Source organism: Calypte anna, chromosome 23 (genome assembly GCF_003957555.1).
Source record: "Calypte anna isolate BGI_N300 chromosome 23, bCalAnn1_v1.p, whole genome shotgun sequence".
NCBI lineage: Eukaryota > Metazoa > Chordata > Aves > Apodiformes > Trochilidae > Calypte > Calypte anna.
Window position 1 is genome coordinate 4,488,738 of NC_044268.1, and position 17,270 is coordinate 4,506,007.

The 17,270-nt window shown below is 54.4% G+C and overlaps 3 protein-coding genes across 5 annotated transcripts; 2 read left to right on the forward strand and 1 right to left on the reverse strand.

Moving 5' to 3' along the window:
• Positions 1-170: 170 nt before the first annotated feature.
• Positions 171-7,189, reverse strand: AK2 (adenylate kinase 2). 2 transcript variants are annotated; one of them, XM_030464304.1, is made up of 7 exons: positions 7,059-7,189; positions 6,439-6,564; positions 4,618-4,728; positions 4,449-4,543; positions 3,756-3,828; positions 3,075-3,270; positions 171-1,028 (listed from the first exon to the last, which is right to left on the reverse strand). In XM_030464304.1, the coding sequence occupies exons 1-7, from the start codon at positions 7,170-7,172 to the stop codon at positions 1,021-1,023; spliced, it is 723 nt and encodes a 240-aa protein (XP_030320164.1). In that variant the 5' UTR covers positions 7,173-7,189; the 3' UTR covers positions 171-1,020. The 2 variants fall into 2 exon arrangements, with proteins under 2 accessions (XP_030320164.1, XP_030320163.1); XM_030464303.1 differs by having other exon boundaries at positions 171-3,270.
• Positions 7,190-7,474: 285 nt separating this feature from the next.
• On the forward strand, positions 7,475-13,423 carry AZIN2 (antizyme inhibitor 2). Of its 2 annotated transcripts, none has more exons than XM_030464358.1 (11): positions 7,475-7,635; positions 8,511-8,617; positions 9,672-9,838; positions 9,922-10,095; positions 10,678-10,850; positions 11,269-11,352; positions 11,685-11,850; positions 11,957-12,119; positions 12,262-12,374; positions 12,569-12,783; positions 13,063-13,418. In XM_030464358.1, exons 3-11 carry the CDS (start codon positions 9,740-9,742, stop codon positions 13,202-13,204), a joined length of 1,329 nt encoding a protein of 442 aa, XP_030320218.1. In that variant the 5' UTR covers positions 7,475-7,635; positions 8,511-8,617; positions 9,672-9,739; the 3' UTR covers positions 13,205-13,418. The 2 variants fall into 2 exon arrangements, with proteins under 2 accessions (XP_030320218.1, XP_008491036.1); XM_008492814.2 differs by having other exon boundaries at positions 7,476-7,635; positions 11,221-11,352; positions 13,063-13,423.
• Positions 13,424-13,927: 504 nt separating this feature from the next.
• NDUFS5 (NADH:ubiquinone oxidoreductase subunit S5) lies at positions 13,928-15,065 on the forward strand. The gene is made up of 2 exons (XM_030464364.1): positions 13,928-14,268; positions 14,832-15,065. The coding sequence occupies exons 1-2, from the start codon at positions 14,053-14,055 to the stop codon at positions 14,934-14,936; spliced, it is 321 nt and encodes a 106-aa protein (XP_030320224.1). The 5' UTR covers positions 13,928-14,052; the 3' UTR covers positions 14,937-15,065.
• The last annotated feature ends 2,205 nt before the right edge of the window (positions 15,066-17,270 follow it).

Genomic DNA, 17,270 nt, shown 5'->3' on the forward strand with positions numbered 1-17,270 from the left:
AAAAGCCAAAAGGATTTACAAGCCCCATTTTCAATTGCACAGAACATCATCCTTGAGACAGAATCAGGCCCGAGGAGCCACCCAGCTCAGTTGTTAGTTGGCTACACTGTCATCTGCCTTCTCTCATCCTCCACTCTCTCTGCAGGTCAAAGAGCACACAGCAAGAGATATAAAAATGTAAAGGGGTTATTTTATTATTGATTCAGAGGTTAGACAAGGCACCATTTGATCTAAAAAGAAATGCAAAAAACACCCAACCCCAATTAAGTGTCATTTTTGCAGTCAATTAAGGAAGTCTCTTTTGCATTTCTTCAGCATTGCAAGAATTCCAGCTTGGTCAAGATCATAGGAAAGCCACCCGATGGCCAAGTAAGGCAGGCTTGGACTAGAACCACAGCCCCTCTGTTCAGCACCAGAGAAACCTGGAGAAGTCTCTATGCCGCGTTTAGGAATGCAGCAGAACAAGAAAAACAGAACTTCCAGGAAAAGAACAAGGAATCTTTTTGTTTTGTTTTTTCCCTTTCCCTTTCAGAACTGATGAGTCATTTGTTCATTTTTTGGTCCTAGCTGTCAGGAAGCAACTTCAGAGAAGAGGAGGAAAAAAAAAAAAAAAAAAAAAAAAATCACAGCAAACCTCACAGTGGCCTCAGAGTACCAAGAGCCCATGAGACAAACCCTGAAAGTCTGAAAGTCCTGGAGAAGCCTGGAATGACATCTAGCCCTATCCTCCAACAGGGTCAAGGACCCATGATTTGATCACTGGCAGACATGTTTCACTCTGTACAATTGTTTTGTCTCCCCAAACTGTAATTTTTAAGGAGAATTCCATCTCCTCTTCAGTGATTCTGCTAATTAAGAAAAACAAGCAAAACAGCCCCCAAGCCCCTTGTCTACCACCTCCTTATTTCCCTCCCATCAATAGTAACCCCCTCCCTGCCTCCCCTGCACGCAGGGGAGGGCTGCAATGGGTGATGTAGCAGAGTGTGCAGCATTTGGTGGTCTCTCATCTGGTTCACGGAGTCATTCAGCTGGAATAAATGGGAACAAAGAAAAAAAAATATTTAGGGGAAAAAAAAACAAAATTAATCATGGCTTATGGCAGGAAAAGGCTGGCAAGCTGGATCCAAAAGTGAGCACAAAGTGGAAAAAAAATAGAGTGGAAAAACAGAGTGTTCACACTGTAGAGTAAAACCTTGAGCAAGTCCAGGAGCAACAACTGGCTTAGAGCCCCAGAGCCCCTCCTGCCATTAGGCAGGGGCTGCAGCCCTCCTCTGGGCCTCTCTTGAGTTGCCAAAATCAAAGCTCCTTCCACTCAGCATTTCTTTACAGCCATGGAGAGGCAGTTCTGACACTGTCCTCTCCACTACCCTGGAACATGGCAGCCCGGCATTAGCTGCTCCCCTCCACCTCCCTGGTGCTGGGGCTGTCCTCTCACACAGGGAAGACACAGATGATGGAGAAGGCAACAGCCACCTGGGGGACCCCAGAGGACTGCAGGCTGCTGATTAAGCCAGAACCGTTTCCTTTCAAACCCTCTCCCCACAGACATGTGCTTTCAAAGAGCAACAACTCAACAGCTTTCAGTTCCTGGTGTTCTTTCCTGTTAGCTGGAAGGGAAGGGGTTGTTTCCCTGGAAAGGATGTACAAGGACGAGAGCTATTTTCAGATAAAAGAGAAATTATAAAGAAAAAGAGTGATCCCTGAGTATTAGGCATCTGCTCTGGACATGCAGCCCTAGGCAGCCCAGTGGAAGGAAGGAGACAGACCATCTCTTCAACAGGACTAACCACCACCAAATCAGTAAACATACATGGAAAGCTAAAGGACAAAATTTTATCTGGGCCAATAAGCGGGGTCCTCCAGTAAGGTGGGCTGGAATCCCACAGGGACAAAGGTTGTCACCAGGGTCACCAAATAGAGTAATGGTCCTGAGAAGCTGGGGCATTAACCACACGACACGTGGTATCCTCAAATGAGCAGCCTGATGGAGCTGTTGGATTTGCTCAAGAAACAAATACATTCCCAGGAGCTCATAATGAAGGTCATTGGCTCAAGGGCACACAAAGCTGGTGGTTAATAAGGCTGCCTCTCAGGCCTTGAGAAATCATCTGGCTTGCAGCTAGGCTTTATTTAGATTTTGGGACCAGGAGAAGCTCAACACATCTTCCTTGGCCAAAGCCAAGGCAAGAGTGAAGAGATAAAACCCAAGGCCTTTTCTTGTCCCCAGGAGATCCCAACTTGCCACACACAGTGACTGTCAGACTGACCAGAAACTTCATGATGTTAAAAAAACCAAAATCAGCAAACCAGAAAGTCCCTCACTAACATTTACATATACATATTGAGGCCCATAAATGAGGAGAGGTTGAAACCCCCCAGCACTCCCCCACAAGCTTCATCAGAATGGGAGGAAGACTCTCGGGTAACCTGCCATCCCACAGAGAAGAGCCCATACAAGGAGAATAAGTTCTCTCCAGCCCCGAGCAGCAGCAGCAAGCTGTGCTCAGACACAGGGACAAGCTCTCCCTCCCCTGGTGGACACACAGAGAGCCCTTCACAGCCTTCCCACCACCAACGCTCTGCTGACAGAACATCACCTCTCTGGCACCCTGCCCAGGTCCTTCCCCTCACAGATCAGTCCTGACCTCCAACCTTATGGTAATTCCCTGTGGAGCAGCTGAAAGTCCGTCTCCTTCCAGGAAGCTACAGACTGAAAAAAACCAAAAACCAAACCACCAAAAAGCCTTTTGAACCTCGGGGGTATAAACCCCAACTCTGGCAGGGGGTGCTTGGGCTCACTGCGACCTCTAGGGGACAAATCCCTGGCTCCCGCAGACACATAATGTTCACATATGCTGAGATAAGAGACCGTTAACAGCTCGTTTAATTAAAGAGAATTAGCATAGCCCTGCCTCGGGCTGCATCACCTCATCCCCTCCTCTTCTACTCTGCTTAGCTCTTCACCCTCCCTGGCCCCAGAAAGACAGAGACAAACAGAGAGAGAGAGAGAGAGAGAAGAAAGGGAAAGCTCCATCCTGGGACAGAGCCCTAAATGAACATAACCAGGTCTTTACATGTGGCTCTGGAGAAGGCTGCCAGAATGCTAGCAAACACCACATCAGGAGACTGAGAGGCATCCACGGCCGTGTGGATCCCTCTTTTGCTGTAGTAGGAGACCAGGGGGGAGGTCTGGGTGTGGTAAGCCTTCAGCCGGGTTTTCAAGGCTGTTTCGTTGTCATCTGAACGGCGGATCAGGGGCTCTCCAGTCACCTGGAAGAAACAAGGGGACAACAGTCTCCAGCCAACTGCAAGCCTGGCATGCTCCCCCCTTCTTTCCACAGCTATGACAACCCTGGTTCCCCTCTGAGATGAGGCAATGAGGTGGAGCTGCAGAGGTGATCCCAAAAGCAGCCAAAACAAGTCCCAGAGAAGTCCCACTGAAGAGAGAAGGATCCAGTGTCATGGCCTTTCCCACCTCCACAACCACTCTGCTTGCTAAAAGGAGCCCAAGAAGCCTTGGCAGCACCTACTGTTGCTTCCCAGGAAAACCAGCTACAACCCACCACAATTTCAACTAGAGAATCCTCCCCACTCTACTGATGGCTCAGGCTGCCCAGGCACTTCCCCACACTCCCCAGAAAGCCAAGACAGAAGGAAAAAAAACCCGAGGGTTATTATTTTTTTTTCCCAAGGATGATATAAAATATCATCTAAACCCAAAGCAATGCAAGCTGTGGCCTTGGGAGCTCACATACATCGTCCTTCATGTGCTCTTTCGGGGGTCTGAACTCCTCATGATAAGAGCGGCCGCTCGCTGGGTGAATCAGCCTAGAGGCAGAAAGCAAATGTCAGCAAAGGAGCCAAGACAAGGTCTTCTGAACCCGCCACTCAGCAGCACAGAAACATCTGCAATAGCAATGCAATTAGCCTCTCTATGAAGAAAAAACTCTTCTAGCTATTTCTGTACCAAGGGCTTCTTTAGGCTCTTGCAAAAAGCAGCTGCACAAGGATTTTTACTTTGCGCTTGTTCCTGGAGGTGTGAAGGTGACTCAGTGAGACCTATGTGTGCCTGCATGGCCACAACCAGCCCCAGACACGATATTCAGCAGCACCTCCTGCTGAAAGGTGCAGTACCAGCTCCATAGGCAGGAGGATTGAAGACATTAGTTTTCAGACACCAGGATTAAAGGCTGAGCTGGCTCACCAAGGACATTGTTTTGTATCAGAGACCCCTATTTATTGGGTAAGGAAGGGGCTTGGTTCAAGGATGGCCCAGGCATGGGACAGCAGGGAAGGCATCAGGGAAGGAAGGCTCTCACAGAGCAGAAACTGAATGCAGAGCAGAGAATCTAGCCCTAGTCACAGTGAGAAAGGCACGAGGATCCAAAATCAGGATGTTTCCCCCTAAACTACGAAACTTCACCCCATGTCTGGGAAGGAAGAATTACCGTCCAGTGATCCTCCGGATGAGCAAGGAGTCGGGGATGCTGAACTCTATGACAGAATCCAGCTTCTCTCTCCTCTTCTCCAGGAGCTCATCCAGCTGTGATAGAAAACACCAGCTCAGGGGGGCAGAGGCACAGGCCAGGGCTGGAGGAGACCCAGAAGCTCACCTACCATTTCAGCTTGTTTCACTGTGCGTGGGAAGCCATCCAGGAGGAAGCCATTCTTGCAGGGAGGAGAGTCAAGGTTGTTCTCAATCAGCTCCACCACCATCTCATCACTCACCTGCAGAGAGGAGATGGATGCAAGGTCAGGAGGAACAGCCCAATTTTACACACAGACACCCCCAGAGCTGCCCTACCCATCCTGCTGCCCTTTTTACAGCTGTTCCTGGTCCTGGAGCCAGCAGCCACAATGCAGGGCACTGCTGGGACAGGGTGAATGCTGTCTGATGGGACCTGCCCACCCCAGGGACACACTCCCTGCCCTCGGTGTTACACCACCACATGACTAATGGGACATTTCTCCCCAGGAGACACTTCAGCATATGCAGGGACTAGGTCAGCGCTGTAACCTCACTGTTACAAAGGTTGCTGTATTTCTAGGGAGATTGTCAGCCTCCCTAGATTTATTTTTTTTAAAACAAAAACAAGCAAAAACCCAACCAATTCACAATACAAAATATTGACATAATCTTTTATTTCTTGTTAACTTTGTACTTTCACCCACACATCACCTTTGGGAGGCCAGGCCCGGCCACGAAGGGCAAAGCAGGAGAGCTGCTCATTGACTCTCATAAGCTTTGCTTGAAGGTAAATGCCCAATAGTTACAGGCAAGCTCTGGCTGGGTAGTTTTTCCCTTATCACACCCTCAGCGTGCTGCTGGGATTAGTCCCTTTTCCACACCAAAAGCACTGACAGATGCTGCAGCCCCAACAATAGCTGTTTATTCCAAAGCAGAGCTCTTTTCTCCAGCCAGGACCCAGTAGGATTGGGGACCAGACTGTCACAGCACACGTAAACAAGAGCCCTGGAGTGGATAGAGCAGGAGGCAGTTTGGGTTAAGAAACAAGTAATTTCTCTGCTTTCCTGATCACCCCTTTCACAGAAAGGCATCCTGCTTAGTAACCAAGCATAAAAAAGCCCCAACTCTTGCTCTGAACACTGCTGAGCTCCCAGCAGAGTTATCAGGGAGCCAGAGCTGCTGGGATGTACCTGCGGAGCAGCCCACTGCTGCCTGCCACAGACACGTGGCAGATACCACCAGCCTGGACAGATAACGTCCCTATCTTTCATAACCAGATGGGATATTGCAGGATGGATGTTGCAATACAAGTTTTGAGCAAAAACTAGAGATGAGCCATGTCACTCTTCCCACCCGGGGCCCTGTGGGTTCTTTGTGGGGTGTGAAGAGCCACAACGCCCAAGATCTGTGGCTGCAGTTTGCTGTCCTTTATGTTTTCCCAAGACAGTTCGGACATTTTGCCAAGGTAATTGAGATCCTCAAAAAATGAATTGTGCCTGAGATCCTAACTCTTGTCCCATGAGGATCCAAAGTGGCCTTTTCACACAGCAACACCCCTACACCTGTTTTCACCCCCCAATTACAAAGCAAACAGTATTTATGCAAGAACTAGGATGGAGCTGAACACTCTGGACAAACTGTACCACCCCATGGGGATCCAGGCATCACATGAAGTGTCCTGAGCAACATCCTGCAGCTCCAAGGAAAAATGTCCCCTCCAAACAGGGGGTGGAACTGAGGCTGCTGGTAAACATGGACCAATCTGGAAGCTCAAGCATGTTTTAATGGGATGTTTTCCCTATAGGAAAATGAGGAGAACCCCCACCCCTCCCTTCACCCTACAATTTTTTTTCCACCACTAATTGGGTTGTGTCAGCTAAGGCTTTTAATTAAGAGCTGGCTTTTGACTGTTCTTATTTGAGGTGCTGCCAGGCCCCCTCCCCTCCTAGCAACCTCTCCCTGCTACCCACCAGCTTCCCTGAATCCATTGTCTCTTTGAGCCGTTTTCCCAGCTCGGACCCCGAGGCCACCATGGCCCGCAGCATGTCCCCAGTTGCCAGGTGGCAGACGCAGTAGGTCTCAGCAAGCTTCGGAGCCTGTGGGACAGGACAGACAAGAGGCGAGCCCGCCGTGAGGGATTCAGAGGCAGGACCACGGGGAAGCCGAGACAAAGACGTGATCTGGGACTCCCACCCCGCTGGGGCATTGTCCCTCTTTCCCAGCAGGCCCGGCCAGCACGTGGCACACTTCTCGGAGGGGGACCAGGACACAGAATACGCAAGAATGGGCCTGGAGAGGGATCCAGGACAAAGGACCCCGGGGAGCCGCATCCCTGAGTCCCCCGGGGACAGGCCCGGGGCGCTCCGGAGCGGGTCAGGCCGCACACCCCAGGCTCTCCGCAGGGGAAGGGAGGCCCGAGGCGCTCCGAACCGAGGCGAACAGCACACCGCGGGGAAAAGAAGCCGGGGTGCCCGCATCCCCTCCACGCCGGAGGCCAAATGCTGGAGCCAGGGGTGGGAAAGGGTCGGTCGACCCGATCCGGTGAGGCAACCCGTGTCCCCGCGGGTTATTTCACCCCGTGTCCGCTCACCTGCGTGCCCTTGCCGGCACCGGGCGGCCCCAGCAGCACGGCGCGGATTCCCTGCCGGAGCCCCGGACCCGTGCTCTGACCGCGGCTGCCCCCCGCCTGCGCGCTCGGAGCCATGACACCACCGACTGCGCGCGCTGGGCCCCGCCCCGCCCCGCCGCCAATGGGTGGGCACGGCGGCAGCGCGCGACTCGTAGGCGGGGCTTCCGCGGTAGAATAGGCGGGGTTAAATCACGGTAGTGGGCGTGGTTAGAGGGTGACTGGGTGTGGTTGTCCGGCGAATGGGCGGGGTTATGCAAATCAAAAGAAACCTTCTGGGGGGGTGGGCGTGATTTAATAACAAACGGGAGGGGGTTGGTTCTGGTGGGCGTGGTTTAGTGAGGATGGGCGTGGCTTATCTTGGAATTGGGGGGGCCCCCTGTGCCGAGCTGCCCGGCCTGTGCGCGGTGGAGTCCCGGTGCCGGGCTAAACACCGGGAAATCGCGCCGGGATCTGCCGTGGTCGAAAGCTGTCTTGGTGTTGGTAGCCACGAGAGTCCCTGGCAAAGCCAAGAGCACCGTGCTGGCATGAGAAGCCTCGGGTAGGCCGGTCCCTCTCCCCCCTCAGAGGGAGCAACTGCACAGTGACCCCAGTGGGCAATTGTGAATCAACGAGAAAAAGAAAAAACTCCCCTGCTCAGCCCGTGGGGTTTGCGGGATGGAGCAGTGGAGCTGCTTCCAAATACACAAATGCAGGCAGAGAAATTACTGACCCAGCAGTTGGGGATCTGCAGGTCTGGCAGAGCTGCATCTGCTGCCGGGAAGCCAGTGGGACGTGTAGCAGCACCGCGGGGGCCGAATCAGACCCTGGCTTCCTGACTGCCTCCCCCATCAGCTGTCCTCAGCCTGTCATCTCCTTTCTCGGGCAGCCGTATTTTGGAGATATTTTTGGCTCGCTTCCCCTCCACCCCCACAACCCCCCAATAGGGTCCCTGCTGCAGTACATGTGCAGCCCCCAGCTCTGTCACACAGCATGTATTCTGGGGGCAACCCCAACCCTGAGAGGGGGGAGGCAAGGGGGGGAGCATTCCCCAAAAAAGGATGAAGGATGCTCAGAGGCAGCTCAGCCAATGGGGTGGCTGGGTTTGGTTGCCATGGCTACAGTTGGGAGGCAGAGCAGGGAGGAGGGGTGCCCCCCCTCTCTCTGCAGGGGTAACTTGTCCAGGGGCTGGGGCAGAGGGGAACCAGGGCAGGAGGAGCAGATGCTGCTGGGGCCAGTTCATCCTCTTGGGAGATCCATGGGCATCATCTCCTTAAATGATTTCTAAGGTAATGGGGTGAGGGGGCTGCTGGCAGTGGGAGGAGGGGACTAGGGAGGGGTGCTCGACAATGCTTAATTTTGGGAAGGGTGGGTGGAGGGCATCCTGCTGTCAGTGCCCCTCTCCCTCACTTAACCCCTTGCACTGCTTCTCTCCAGGGACCTCGGATCCCCAGTGACAGCTCCGCCTCAGCGTTCTGCGGGAGCTCAGACTTCTTCAGGGGACGCCCTGACCCTGTCACCCAGGAGCCAAACATCAGTCCATGGTACAGGGGGGGCTGCTTCATTTCTCATGGTTTCTGTGCCCAAGCAGGGTGGGCTGGGTGCTGGTTAGTGATGCCTCCTGGAAGTGAAGGGTGAGGCTGGAGGAGTTGCTCTCCTTTCCTGAGTAGGAAGCTTTCACAGCTCCAAAACATGGTTTTTTTCTCCCTGTTTCTGTAGTTAGATGGTGGTGCTTGCTTAGTGCGTTACAACCACCCTGGGCTCAGTGTGGTGTTTCTCCTTGTCCCCATCCAGAATGTTACAAGTAGGTCTCTGCAGAGGAGGAGGAAGTGCTGTGCAGCTCAGAGGGATGAAACCTCTTTCTCCCCCTCATTTCAGGTTACGGGGACCATGTTGCCATGAAAGCCCTGGAGCTAGGCCTGGATTACTGGAGAGGAAATGTTTCTTGCAAGCTCATGCTGGGTGTTCACCTCCTGGGGATATGGGATGGGCTGGAACCAGTCAAAGTGATGGTGTTAAAGTGATGGTGTGTGAGCTTAAAGCTAAAGCTCCACAAAGTGTGTGTGAGCCAGCAAACACCACGCAGCTTAACTTGTCCCCTTATTCCACACCCTGTGTCACAGCAGAGATGTGAAACTGGAAGCACAACACAGATCCAAACCATCCCCAGATATGCAAGTGACCCATGCTGGGGTCTTTAAAGGTGCCTCCCTTTCCATGGGGCTTGTGTGCCTGGGATGGTGGGTCTGGGAGACCCAACATAAGGGAAACTTTACCCCAAGCAGCAGATGTAGTGACATGCTGGAGTGTGAAGGGATGTGTCCTGATTTATATAGGCCAACCCCTTGGCAGTGGAGCTGCCTGTGTTGGTACCTGAACTGCTGCTGAAGGAGACAGGGCTGCTGTGTGCCAGAACAAAACTGAGCTACAGAGAAATGTGTCTTCTCCCCCTGGAGAAGATGTTTAACCCCCAGCAGGGCTCTTTGAAGGAGATCAGCAGAGCACCTCTACTCAGGGCAGCACAGACATGTACAAGTACATAGTGAGCACTTCAGGGCTTCTGGAACCCTGCTTCCAAGATTCTCTTTCTTTTTCCAGTGTGTTGCTTAGTGAAAAGTCATACCCTGCTTGAGGAGGATTTCACCTAGCATTATCACACTTTGACCATGAATGGGTACTTGAAGGAGTCCAACTTCATGATGATGGAGGAGGGCTTCACAACCAGAGACCTCCTGGAGAACCTTCTCGTGGAACTGTGCCAGGCGGTGAGTGTTGGTGGCTCTGCTGCTCCCCGGCAGCCAGGGGCCATGGGGAGGGAACTGCTGTGCTCACTCCTGCTCTCTCCTAGAGTGACTGTCAAACCTTCTTCGTGGCAGACCTTGGGGACATTGTCAAGAAACACATACACTTCCTGAGGGCCTTGCCCCGTGTCAGACCCTACTTCCCTGTGAAGTGCAACGGCAGCGAGGGGGTGGTCCGGTTGCTGGCAGAGCTGGGGGCAGGCTTTGCCTGTGCCAACAAGGTGAGAACATGGGAATTTTTGGGCTCACCCTCCTTTCCTATGTTTCCACTCGCCAGGTGACATTCACAGGGGCGGGAATGTCCCTCTGCTGTCCAAACACTCCAGACACAGCCTCAAAATCCCTGTCCTTTCTGGTGACTCCCTTTGGTCAGTATTCCTGGCTTGGCTGGTGACAAGGCAGGTCCCTGGGGTGCCACTGCCACAGCTGTCCAGTTCTCAATGGTTTTCAGGCTGATCCTGAAGTTCCCAGCTCCCTCCTGCACCTCAGTTGCTCAGATTCCCAAGGAGGCTCCAAAGTGAAGCCAATTACTTGTATGTTAATTAACTAGGATGTGTTACCAGGAGGAGAAAGTGCAAAGGAGTTGACAGCTCAGCCCATCAGGAGACACGTGCACTAAATCCACCCCTCTGCACCCTCTAGTTTTCTCTCCTTCTTGTCTCATGCCACTTGTAAACATCTTGCTGCAATCAGGACAAAGTCCACCATGATGCCTCAGAGCTCTGGAAAAGCCCAGCTGGCACTTTGCCCTCTGCAGCCCAGGCCCAAGGGACCTGCTGACACACGATGCCATCTCCCTACAGGCAGAGATGACATGGGTTCAAAGCATTGGAGTCCCAGCTGACAAGATCTTCTACAGCAGCCCCTGCAAGCAGGTTGCCCACCTCAGATATGCAGCCAAGCATGGTATAGAGCTGCTGACCTTTGACAATGAGGTGGAGCTGAGCAAGGTGGCCAGGAACCACCCTCATGCCAAGTAGGTGCCTGGAAGCTGCATTGGAGTGGGGGGCTGGAGGAGAAGCTGGGGAGGGGGCTGTGGGGTGACAGAGGGCCTGAAGTAGTGATAGGATGAGGGGGAACAGTTTTAAACTGAAAGAGGGGAGGTTTAGGCTAGATACTAGAAAGAAATTATTTGGTGTGAGGTTGCTGAGCCCTTGGTCCAGCTTGCCCAGAGAAGCTGTGTCTGCCCCATCCCTGGCAGTGTTGAAGGCCCCAGGTTCGATGGGGCTTGGAGCAACCTGGGCTGGTGGGAGGTGTCTTCAAGGTGATCTTCAGGGTCCCTTCACATCCAAACTATCCTGTGACTCAATGAAGAACCCTCACAGCAGTGTGGCTTTGCTCTGCAGGGTGTTGTTGGGTGTTGCTGCTGACTCCAGCCCTTCTGCCCATCCCAGCATGACATTTGGGACCACACTCAAATCCTGCCGGCACCTGCTGGAGACGGCGAAGGAGCAGGCTCTGGAGGTTGTTGGCATCAGGTGCAGCACATGGTCCTTCTTCCATAGGGGAGCTCAGCCCATGTTGCCTGTGTTGGAGGGGACTTGGGAAGCTCTGCCTTGCCAGAACAACACAGGGGTCCATGGAGCCACCAGCTGCTGTGCCTGGGAGGGAGGTGGATGCTGGGGAGGTTGACCCTCATTGAGACCAACTTGGGGCAGGTTTGGCCCTCAGAGAAGGTCTGGGGGGGCTTTGCAAGGCCATCCAGGCAGTCTGGCTTGGGATCTCTGGGGAGGGATAATTCCAGTGCCATGTCCCCTTGCTGCTCTCCGGGGACAGGTGAGCGCTGCTGGAACAGGGACTGTCCCCTCAGCTTCCACCTGGGCAGCCGTGGGCTGGAGCCCCAAACCTTCTCTCAGTCAGTGGCCACAGCACAGATGGCCTTTGAGGTGGGCAAGGAGCTGGGCTACCAAATGCACCTCCTGGACATTGGAGGGGGATTCCCCGGCACCGAGGACACCAGAGCCCGGTTTGAAGAGGTATGTAGCTCCCAGCATGCAGAGCCAGGCTGGAGCATGTCCCCTGGGTCTGGGTCACTGCAGAGGGACTGAGCTAACCCAGGGGGAATATCTTCTTTCCTTCCAGGTGGCTGCTGGGATAAACTCGGCCTTGGACTCGTATTTCCCAGATGGCTGTGGGCTGGAGATCATTGCAAGACCAGGGCGGTATTATGTCACCTCTGCCTTCACCTTGGCTGCCAGGATCACAGCCAGGGAGGAAGCACCCACAGAGCACCCCAGCCCTGATGGTGAGTGGGATGGTGGGATGATGGGATGGTGGGGCTGTGAATGGTGGGACAGTGAGGTGATAAGACAGTGGGGTAGTGGGATGGTGGGGTAGTGGGATGTGTGCCCAAACACCCCCTGAACCCTCTCCCTCCTCTCCCCCAGAGGAAGACTCTGGCAGCAAGAAGAACCTCGTGTACCACCTCAGTGATGGCACCTACGGTGCCTTCAGCTGCCTCCTGTTTGACAGCCCCTGCCCCAGACCTCGGCTGCACAAGGTGAGGGTCTCACCCAAGCTGAGGAATGCCCAGAGGGTCCTTCACACTACGTCCCATCCCCTCGCCCATCCCCTCATATCCTGGCTGGCCCAGGCTCCATTCTGGGGAGGCCATGGTGGCCACCAGAAGGGCTGTAACCAGAGTTATGGAGATGGGGCAGATCATGGGCACTTCTGTCTCCTTGCCCCCTACAGAGACCCTGCCAAGACCCCCCCTCACACAGCAGCAGCCTCCGGGGCCCCCTGGGACATGGAGAGGATCACATTGCTGAGGACCTAGAGCTGCCTGAGCTGCAGGTTGGGGACTGGCTGATCTTTGAGGACATGGGGGCATACACCACCACAGCCTTGTCCCCCCCCGGGGGATGTCCCCAGCCACCCGTCACCTACACCATGTCCCGCCTGGCCTGGTAAGAGACAGGCCCGTGGGAACAGGGCTGAATCCCATGGGAGATGCTGGCTTTCCCTCCAGCTGTGCTCTTTGCCCAAGAAAGAGGGTAAAATCCAAGGCCCAAAACCTGGAGATTCAGGGTGAAATCTTCCCCTCTGAGGCAAAACTCCTATTTTTTTCCAACACTGGCAAACCTGAGTCAGTTTTTCCCTAAGGAAGCCACAGGCAGCTCAGCTGTCAAGGGGGATGGGAGAGCTCTGGAGCTCCCCCTTCCATGAGGGTTTCTTCCCCCTTGCAGGAAAAGCATCCAGCTCTCCCAGGGAAAACCTCCCCAAACAGAAGATAACCGGGAGGGCATCTGCGCCCCGCTGTCCTGTGGCTGGGAGATGGCAGAGACCCTCAGTGTTCCCCCGGTCTGCGCTCCCACCGGCATCATCTGAGCAGCACCACTACTGGGAAGGGGGAAGGAGACCACGACCTCCCCTCCCACTGGGACCCCCGGGCAAGGATTTGGGATTATCTGCCCTTAGTCCCATTCTTCCTGCCCCTGTGCCTACTAAAAAGGGTGGGTGGGGGGAGCCGGGCAGGTTTGGGTGTTTTTTTCTTTTCTTTAAGAGTTATGACAATAAATGGGTGTCCAAGGACACCTCCTGGCTCTTCCTCCCAACTCTGCACTGAAGGCAGCAGGGATCAGTCTGCAATTAGCTGCGTAATAAGGCTTTGCTCACTAGGGAAGGTGGGGTTGCTCACCTCGACCTTAGACGTGGTTCAGGCATCCCCGGGATTTCGGGGAGTGGGAATAAAGGGGGGGAGTTTGGGGATGTAGGTGGAACTGGGGGGTTGGTGGAATCCCTGGGCACTCATGAATCCTAATGAAGCACCTGGGATACGTGGGGGTCCCACACTGGCTCAGGGCTGTGGCAGGCTGGGATGGGGACCAGGGGGACATAAATCTGAAGAATGAGGACACGGCCAGCACCTGGTTACTGGGGACTGGGGGAACTGGGAGAGCACGGGAAGGGGTGCACTGGGAGGACTTCGGGAGGGCACTGGGAAGTCCCGGTGCCGCCGCAGCGGCCGGCAGGCGGCCTCCTCCCCGCCGGGGGGCGCTGCACCAGGGGGGGCCGCTCGTCTCATTGGCTCCGGCGGGGCCGTCAAGCGCGACGCGGGCGGTGTCGTGAAAAGCCCCGTGAAGGACGGCAGCGGCGTCTGCTCCGTGAGTGGGGGGGGCGGGCAGGGCCGGGTGCCGGTGTCGTGACAGCGCCTGTGTCTCGACAAGCGCGGAGACATGCCGTTCTGGGATCTGCAGCGGCAGCTGGGCATCGATGTGGACCGGTGGCTGCTGCGGCAGAGCATGCCGCAGCCCTACGGCAAGCCCGGGGCGTGTCACGCCTTCGAGCGGGAGTGGGTGGAGTGCGGGCACGGCCTGGGCCAGACCCGCGCCCGCCGCGAGTGCCAACCCGAGTACGAGGACTTCATGGAGTGCATGCACCGCACCAAGCTGGTGAGCAGCGCCCGTGTCCCGGGCCGAGCTGGGAAGGGGACTCTGGGCCACCAGGGCCGGTCTGGGAGCAAACGCTGGACCAGGAAGTGGAGAGCGTGCTGAGGGGGGCAGGCTGAGCTCTGGAGAATGTTCTGGGGCTCCAGCCCAGTGCTGGGGAGGGGGACTCAGGGTGGGGAGTGATTCCAATCCTGTTCTGTTACCCAGGACGAGGGGGTCCTGGCCCTGCAGCTGCCCCTTCCCCAGGGGTGGGGTAGGCTGGGGTAGCAGCAGATCACACAACAGTGCAGAGCGCTGGTAGCCCCCTCTTCCTCCCTACTCAGTCCTCAGCTGCAGCAGCAATGGGGGAAAATCCTGCCTGGGCAGCCAACATCATCAGCAGTAAAATGTTTTAAACAGCCTAAAATCTCTGAAGTGTTTTTTTTTTGGGGCGGGGGCTCATGTGGCCATGAGGAGCCCTGAGGGCAGGGCTGCTGTGGGTGCCACAGGTGCTGGGGGGGAAACCTGGGACCACCTCAGCTCCCCCCTGACCCCTGCTGTGTGTCTGCCCCCACCCTCTGTGCCAGGCTGTGCGGCTGAGAACCATCCTGGAGCAGAGGGACAAGATGATCAAGGAAGGGAAGTACACACCCCCTGACTACCACAAAGGCAAAGAGGAGCCACGGCCGTGACCTGCTGGCGACTTGAACATCAGGGAAAATCCGGGGGACAACTGTGTGACATCAGCATGGGGTGTGCTGAAGGGGGGAGACCCCACGCTCAGCATGGATTGGGGCAGTAAATGTTTCCTACTGAACAGCTTTTGGCTCTGTGCTGGGTTTTTTTTGGGAGTGAAGCCTGGCTTGAGGGTCTTTCAAGGGTTTGTCTCTGCAGTGGTGCTTCCTGGGGGTGGTGGAGCTGTGTCCTTGAGGAGGTCAAACACTCCTGGAGCCACTGCTACGGGATTTGTGGGTTCTGCCTTTGAGCTCAAGGTGTGGACTCACCAGCGCTGAGCACAGGGGCAGAATCCCTTCCCTGGACCTGCTGGCCACGCTGTTCCTGATACAGGGCAGGATGCCCTTGGCCTTCTTGGCCACCTGGGCACACTGCTGGCTCATGTTCAGCTTCCTGTCAATTCAAACTCCCAGGTCCCTTTCTCCTTGGCTGCTCTCCAGCCACTCTGTCCACAGCCTGGAGCTCCCCATGAGGTTGTTGTGGCCAAAGTGCAGGACCTGGCAGTTGGCCATATTAAACCTCAAACCACTGGAATCAGCGCAACTCTCAAATCTGTCCAGGTCCCTCTGCAGAGCCCTCCTGCCTTCCAGCTGATCCACACTCCCTCCCCCCCCCCCCAGCTTAGTGTCATCTAAAAATTCACTAATTGTGGACTCAACCCCTTCATCTAAATCGTCAATGAAGATATTAAACAGAACTAGTCCCAACACTACTGGGACACCGCTAGCAACTGGCCATCAACTGGATACATCACTGTTCAGCACCACCCTCTGGGCCCAGCCCTCCAGCCAGTTCCTAACCCAGCACAGGGTGCTCCTGTCCAAGCTGTGGGCTGACAGCTTTTTCAAGAGAATGCTGTGGGAGACGGTGTCAAAGGCTTTGCTGAAGTCCAGGCAGATTCCATCCACAGCTTCCCCTCAAACACCAAGCGGGTCACCCAATCATAAAAGGAGCTCAGGTTGGTCAGACAGGACCTGCCCTTCCTAAACCTGTGCTGGCTGGGTCTGATCCCCTGCCCATCCTGTAGGTGCTGTGTGATTGCCCCTAGGATTGTTCCATAACCCTGCCAGGCACTGAGGTCAGGCTGACGGGCCTGTAGTTCCCTGGGTCCCCCTTTCGCCCCTTTTTCTGAATTGGTGTGACATTCGCCAACTTCCGATTATCTGGGACCTCCCCAGTGAGCCAGGACTGTTGGTAAATGACAGAGAGCAGCTTGGCAAGCTCTTCCACCAACTCTCTCACCACCCTCAGGTGGATCCCATCTGGTCTCAGACGTGTGAGGATCCAAATGTCCCAGCAGGTCACTAACTGTTGCCTCCAGGATTACAGGGGAGCTATTCAGCTTCTTATTTCTCTCTACAAGCCCCAGAAGCCAGCTGTCCTCAGGACAACCTGTCACTGCTGAAAACCGAGGTAAAGAAAGTTTTAAATACCTAAGCCTTTCCCTCATCTTTGATAACTGTGTTTCTCCTCATGTCCAACAAAGAATTGAGGTTTTCCCTGCCCCTCCTTTCACCCTTGATGTATATGCAGAAAGATTTTTTGTTATCCTTCGTGCAAGTGGCAAGATTAAGTTCCAATTGTGCCTTCATCTCTTTAATTTTCTTTCTACATGACCTAATATTATTCCTAAACTCTTCCTGAGTGGCCAGCCCTTTTTTCCACAGTCTCTAAGCTCTCTTTTTAACCCAAATTCTCTTCAATATTTCCCTGTTCACCCAGACCGGTCATCTTTCCCTCCAGCTTGTCTTTCGGCACACTGGGACAGCTGCTCCTGTGCATGCAGGACTTGCTCCTCAAAGTACGCCCATCCCTCCCGGACCCCTTTGTTTTCAAGGGCCATTTCCCACGGTACACTCTGTATTAGTCTTCTGAAAATGCCAAAATCTGCCCTTCAGAAGTCCAGCATAGAGGTTTTATTGTGGGCCCTCCTTGCATCCTTGAGTATCGAAAAGTCTTGTTATTTCATGCTCACTGTGCCCCAGACAGCCTCTGACCACTACATCTCCCACCAGCCCCTCTCTTTGTCAAACACTCATTTGTTCCTCTGACCTATCCAGGATTCCCATGTTCCATCTCCACTGACTGGAAGCCACCTGTGTTCTTTCTTGTTATACACAAGCCTTTCTTTTTGTTATTCTCAGCTTCCCTTTCCTCACCCTCATGGTACATCTTGACACATTCCTTAGTCTCCTCAGCACCCTGTAGTACTTCATTTCCCCTTCAATCCCTCTCATCCCATATTTGCTCTCCAGGCCACATCCAATCCTTTCCTCTCCTTCACTTACCTA

What these genes read in the sequence shown, in the direction of transcription:
- NDUFS5 (XM_030464364.1), top strand. Translation starts at nt 14,053, where the DNA reads ATGCCGTTCTGGGATCTGCAGCGGCAGCTGGGCATCGATGTGGACCGG. An exon ending in GCATGCACCGCACCAAGCTG is followed by an intron (nt 14,269 to 14,831) that starts GTGAGCAGCGCC and finishes CCTCTGTGCCAG; the next exon opens with GCTGTGCGGCTGAGAACCAT.
- AZIN2 (XM_008492814.2), top strand. Translation starts at nt 9,740, where the DNA reads ATGAATGGGTACTTGAAGGAGTCCAACTTCATGATGATGGAGGAGGGC. An exon ending in AGAGCACCCCAGCCCTGATG is followed by an intron (nt 12,120 to 12,261) that starts GTGAGTGGGATG and finishes CCTCTCCCCCAG; the next exon opens with AGGAAGACTCTGGCAGCAAG. An exon ending in ACCATGTCCCGCCTGGCCTG is followed by an intron (nt 12,784 to 13,062) that starts GTAAGAGACAGG and finishes TCCCCCTTGCAG; the next exon opens with GAAAAGCATCCAGCTCTCCC.
- AK2 (XM_030464303.1), bottom strand. Translation starts at nt 7,172, where the DNA reads ATGGCTCCGAGCGCGCAGGCGGGGGGCAGCCGCGGTCAGAGCACGGGT. An exon ending in GTGCCGGCAAGGGCACGCAG is followed by an intron (nt 6,565 to 7,058) that starts GTGAGCGGACAC and finishes CCTGTCCCACAG; the next exon opens with GCTCCGAAGCTTGCTGAGAC. An exon ending in ATCCGGAGGATCACTGGACG is followed by an intron (nt 3,829 to 4,448) that starts GTAATTCTTCCT and finishes TTCTGCCTCTAG; the next exon opens with GCTGATTCACCCAGCGAGCG.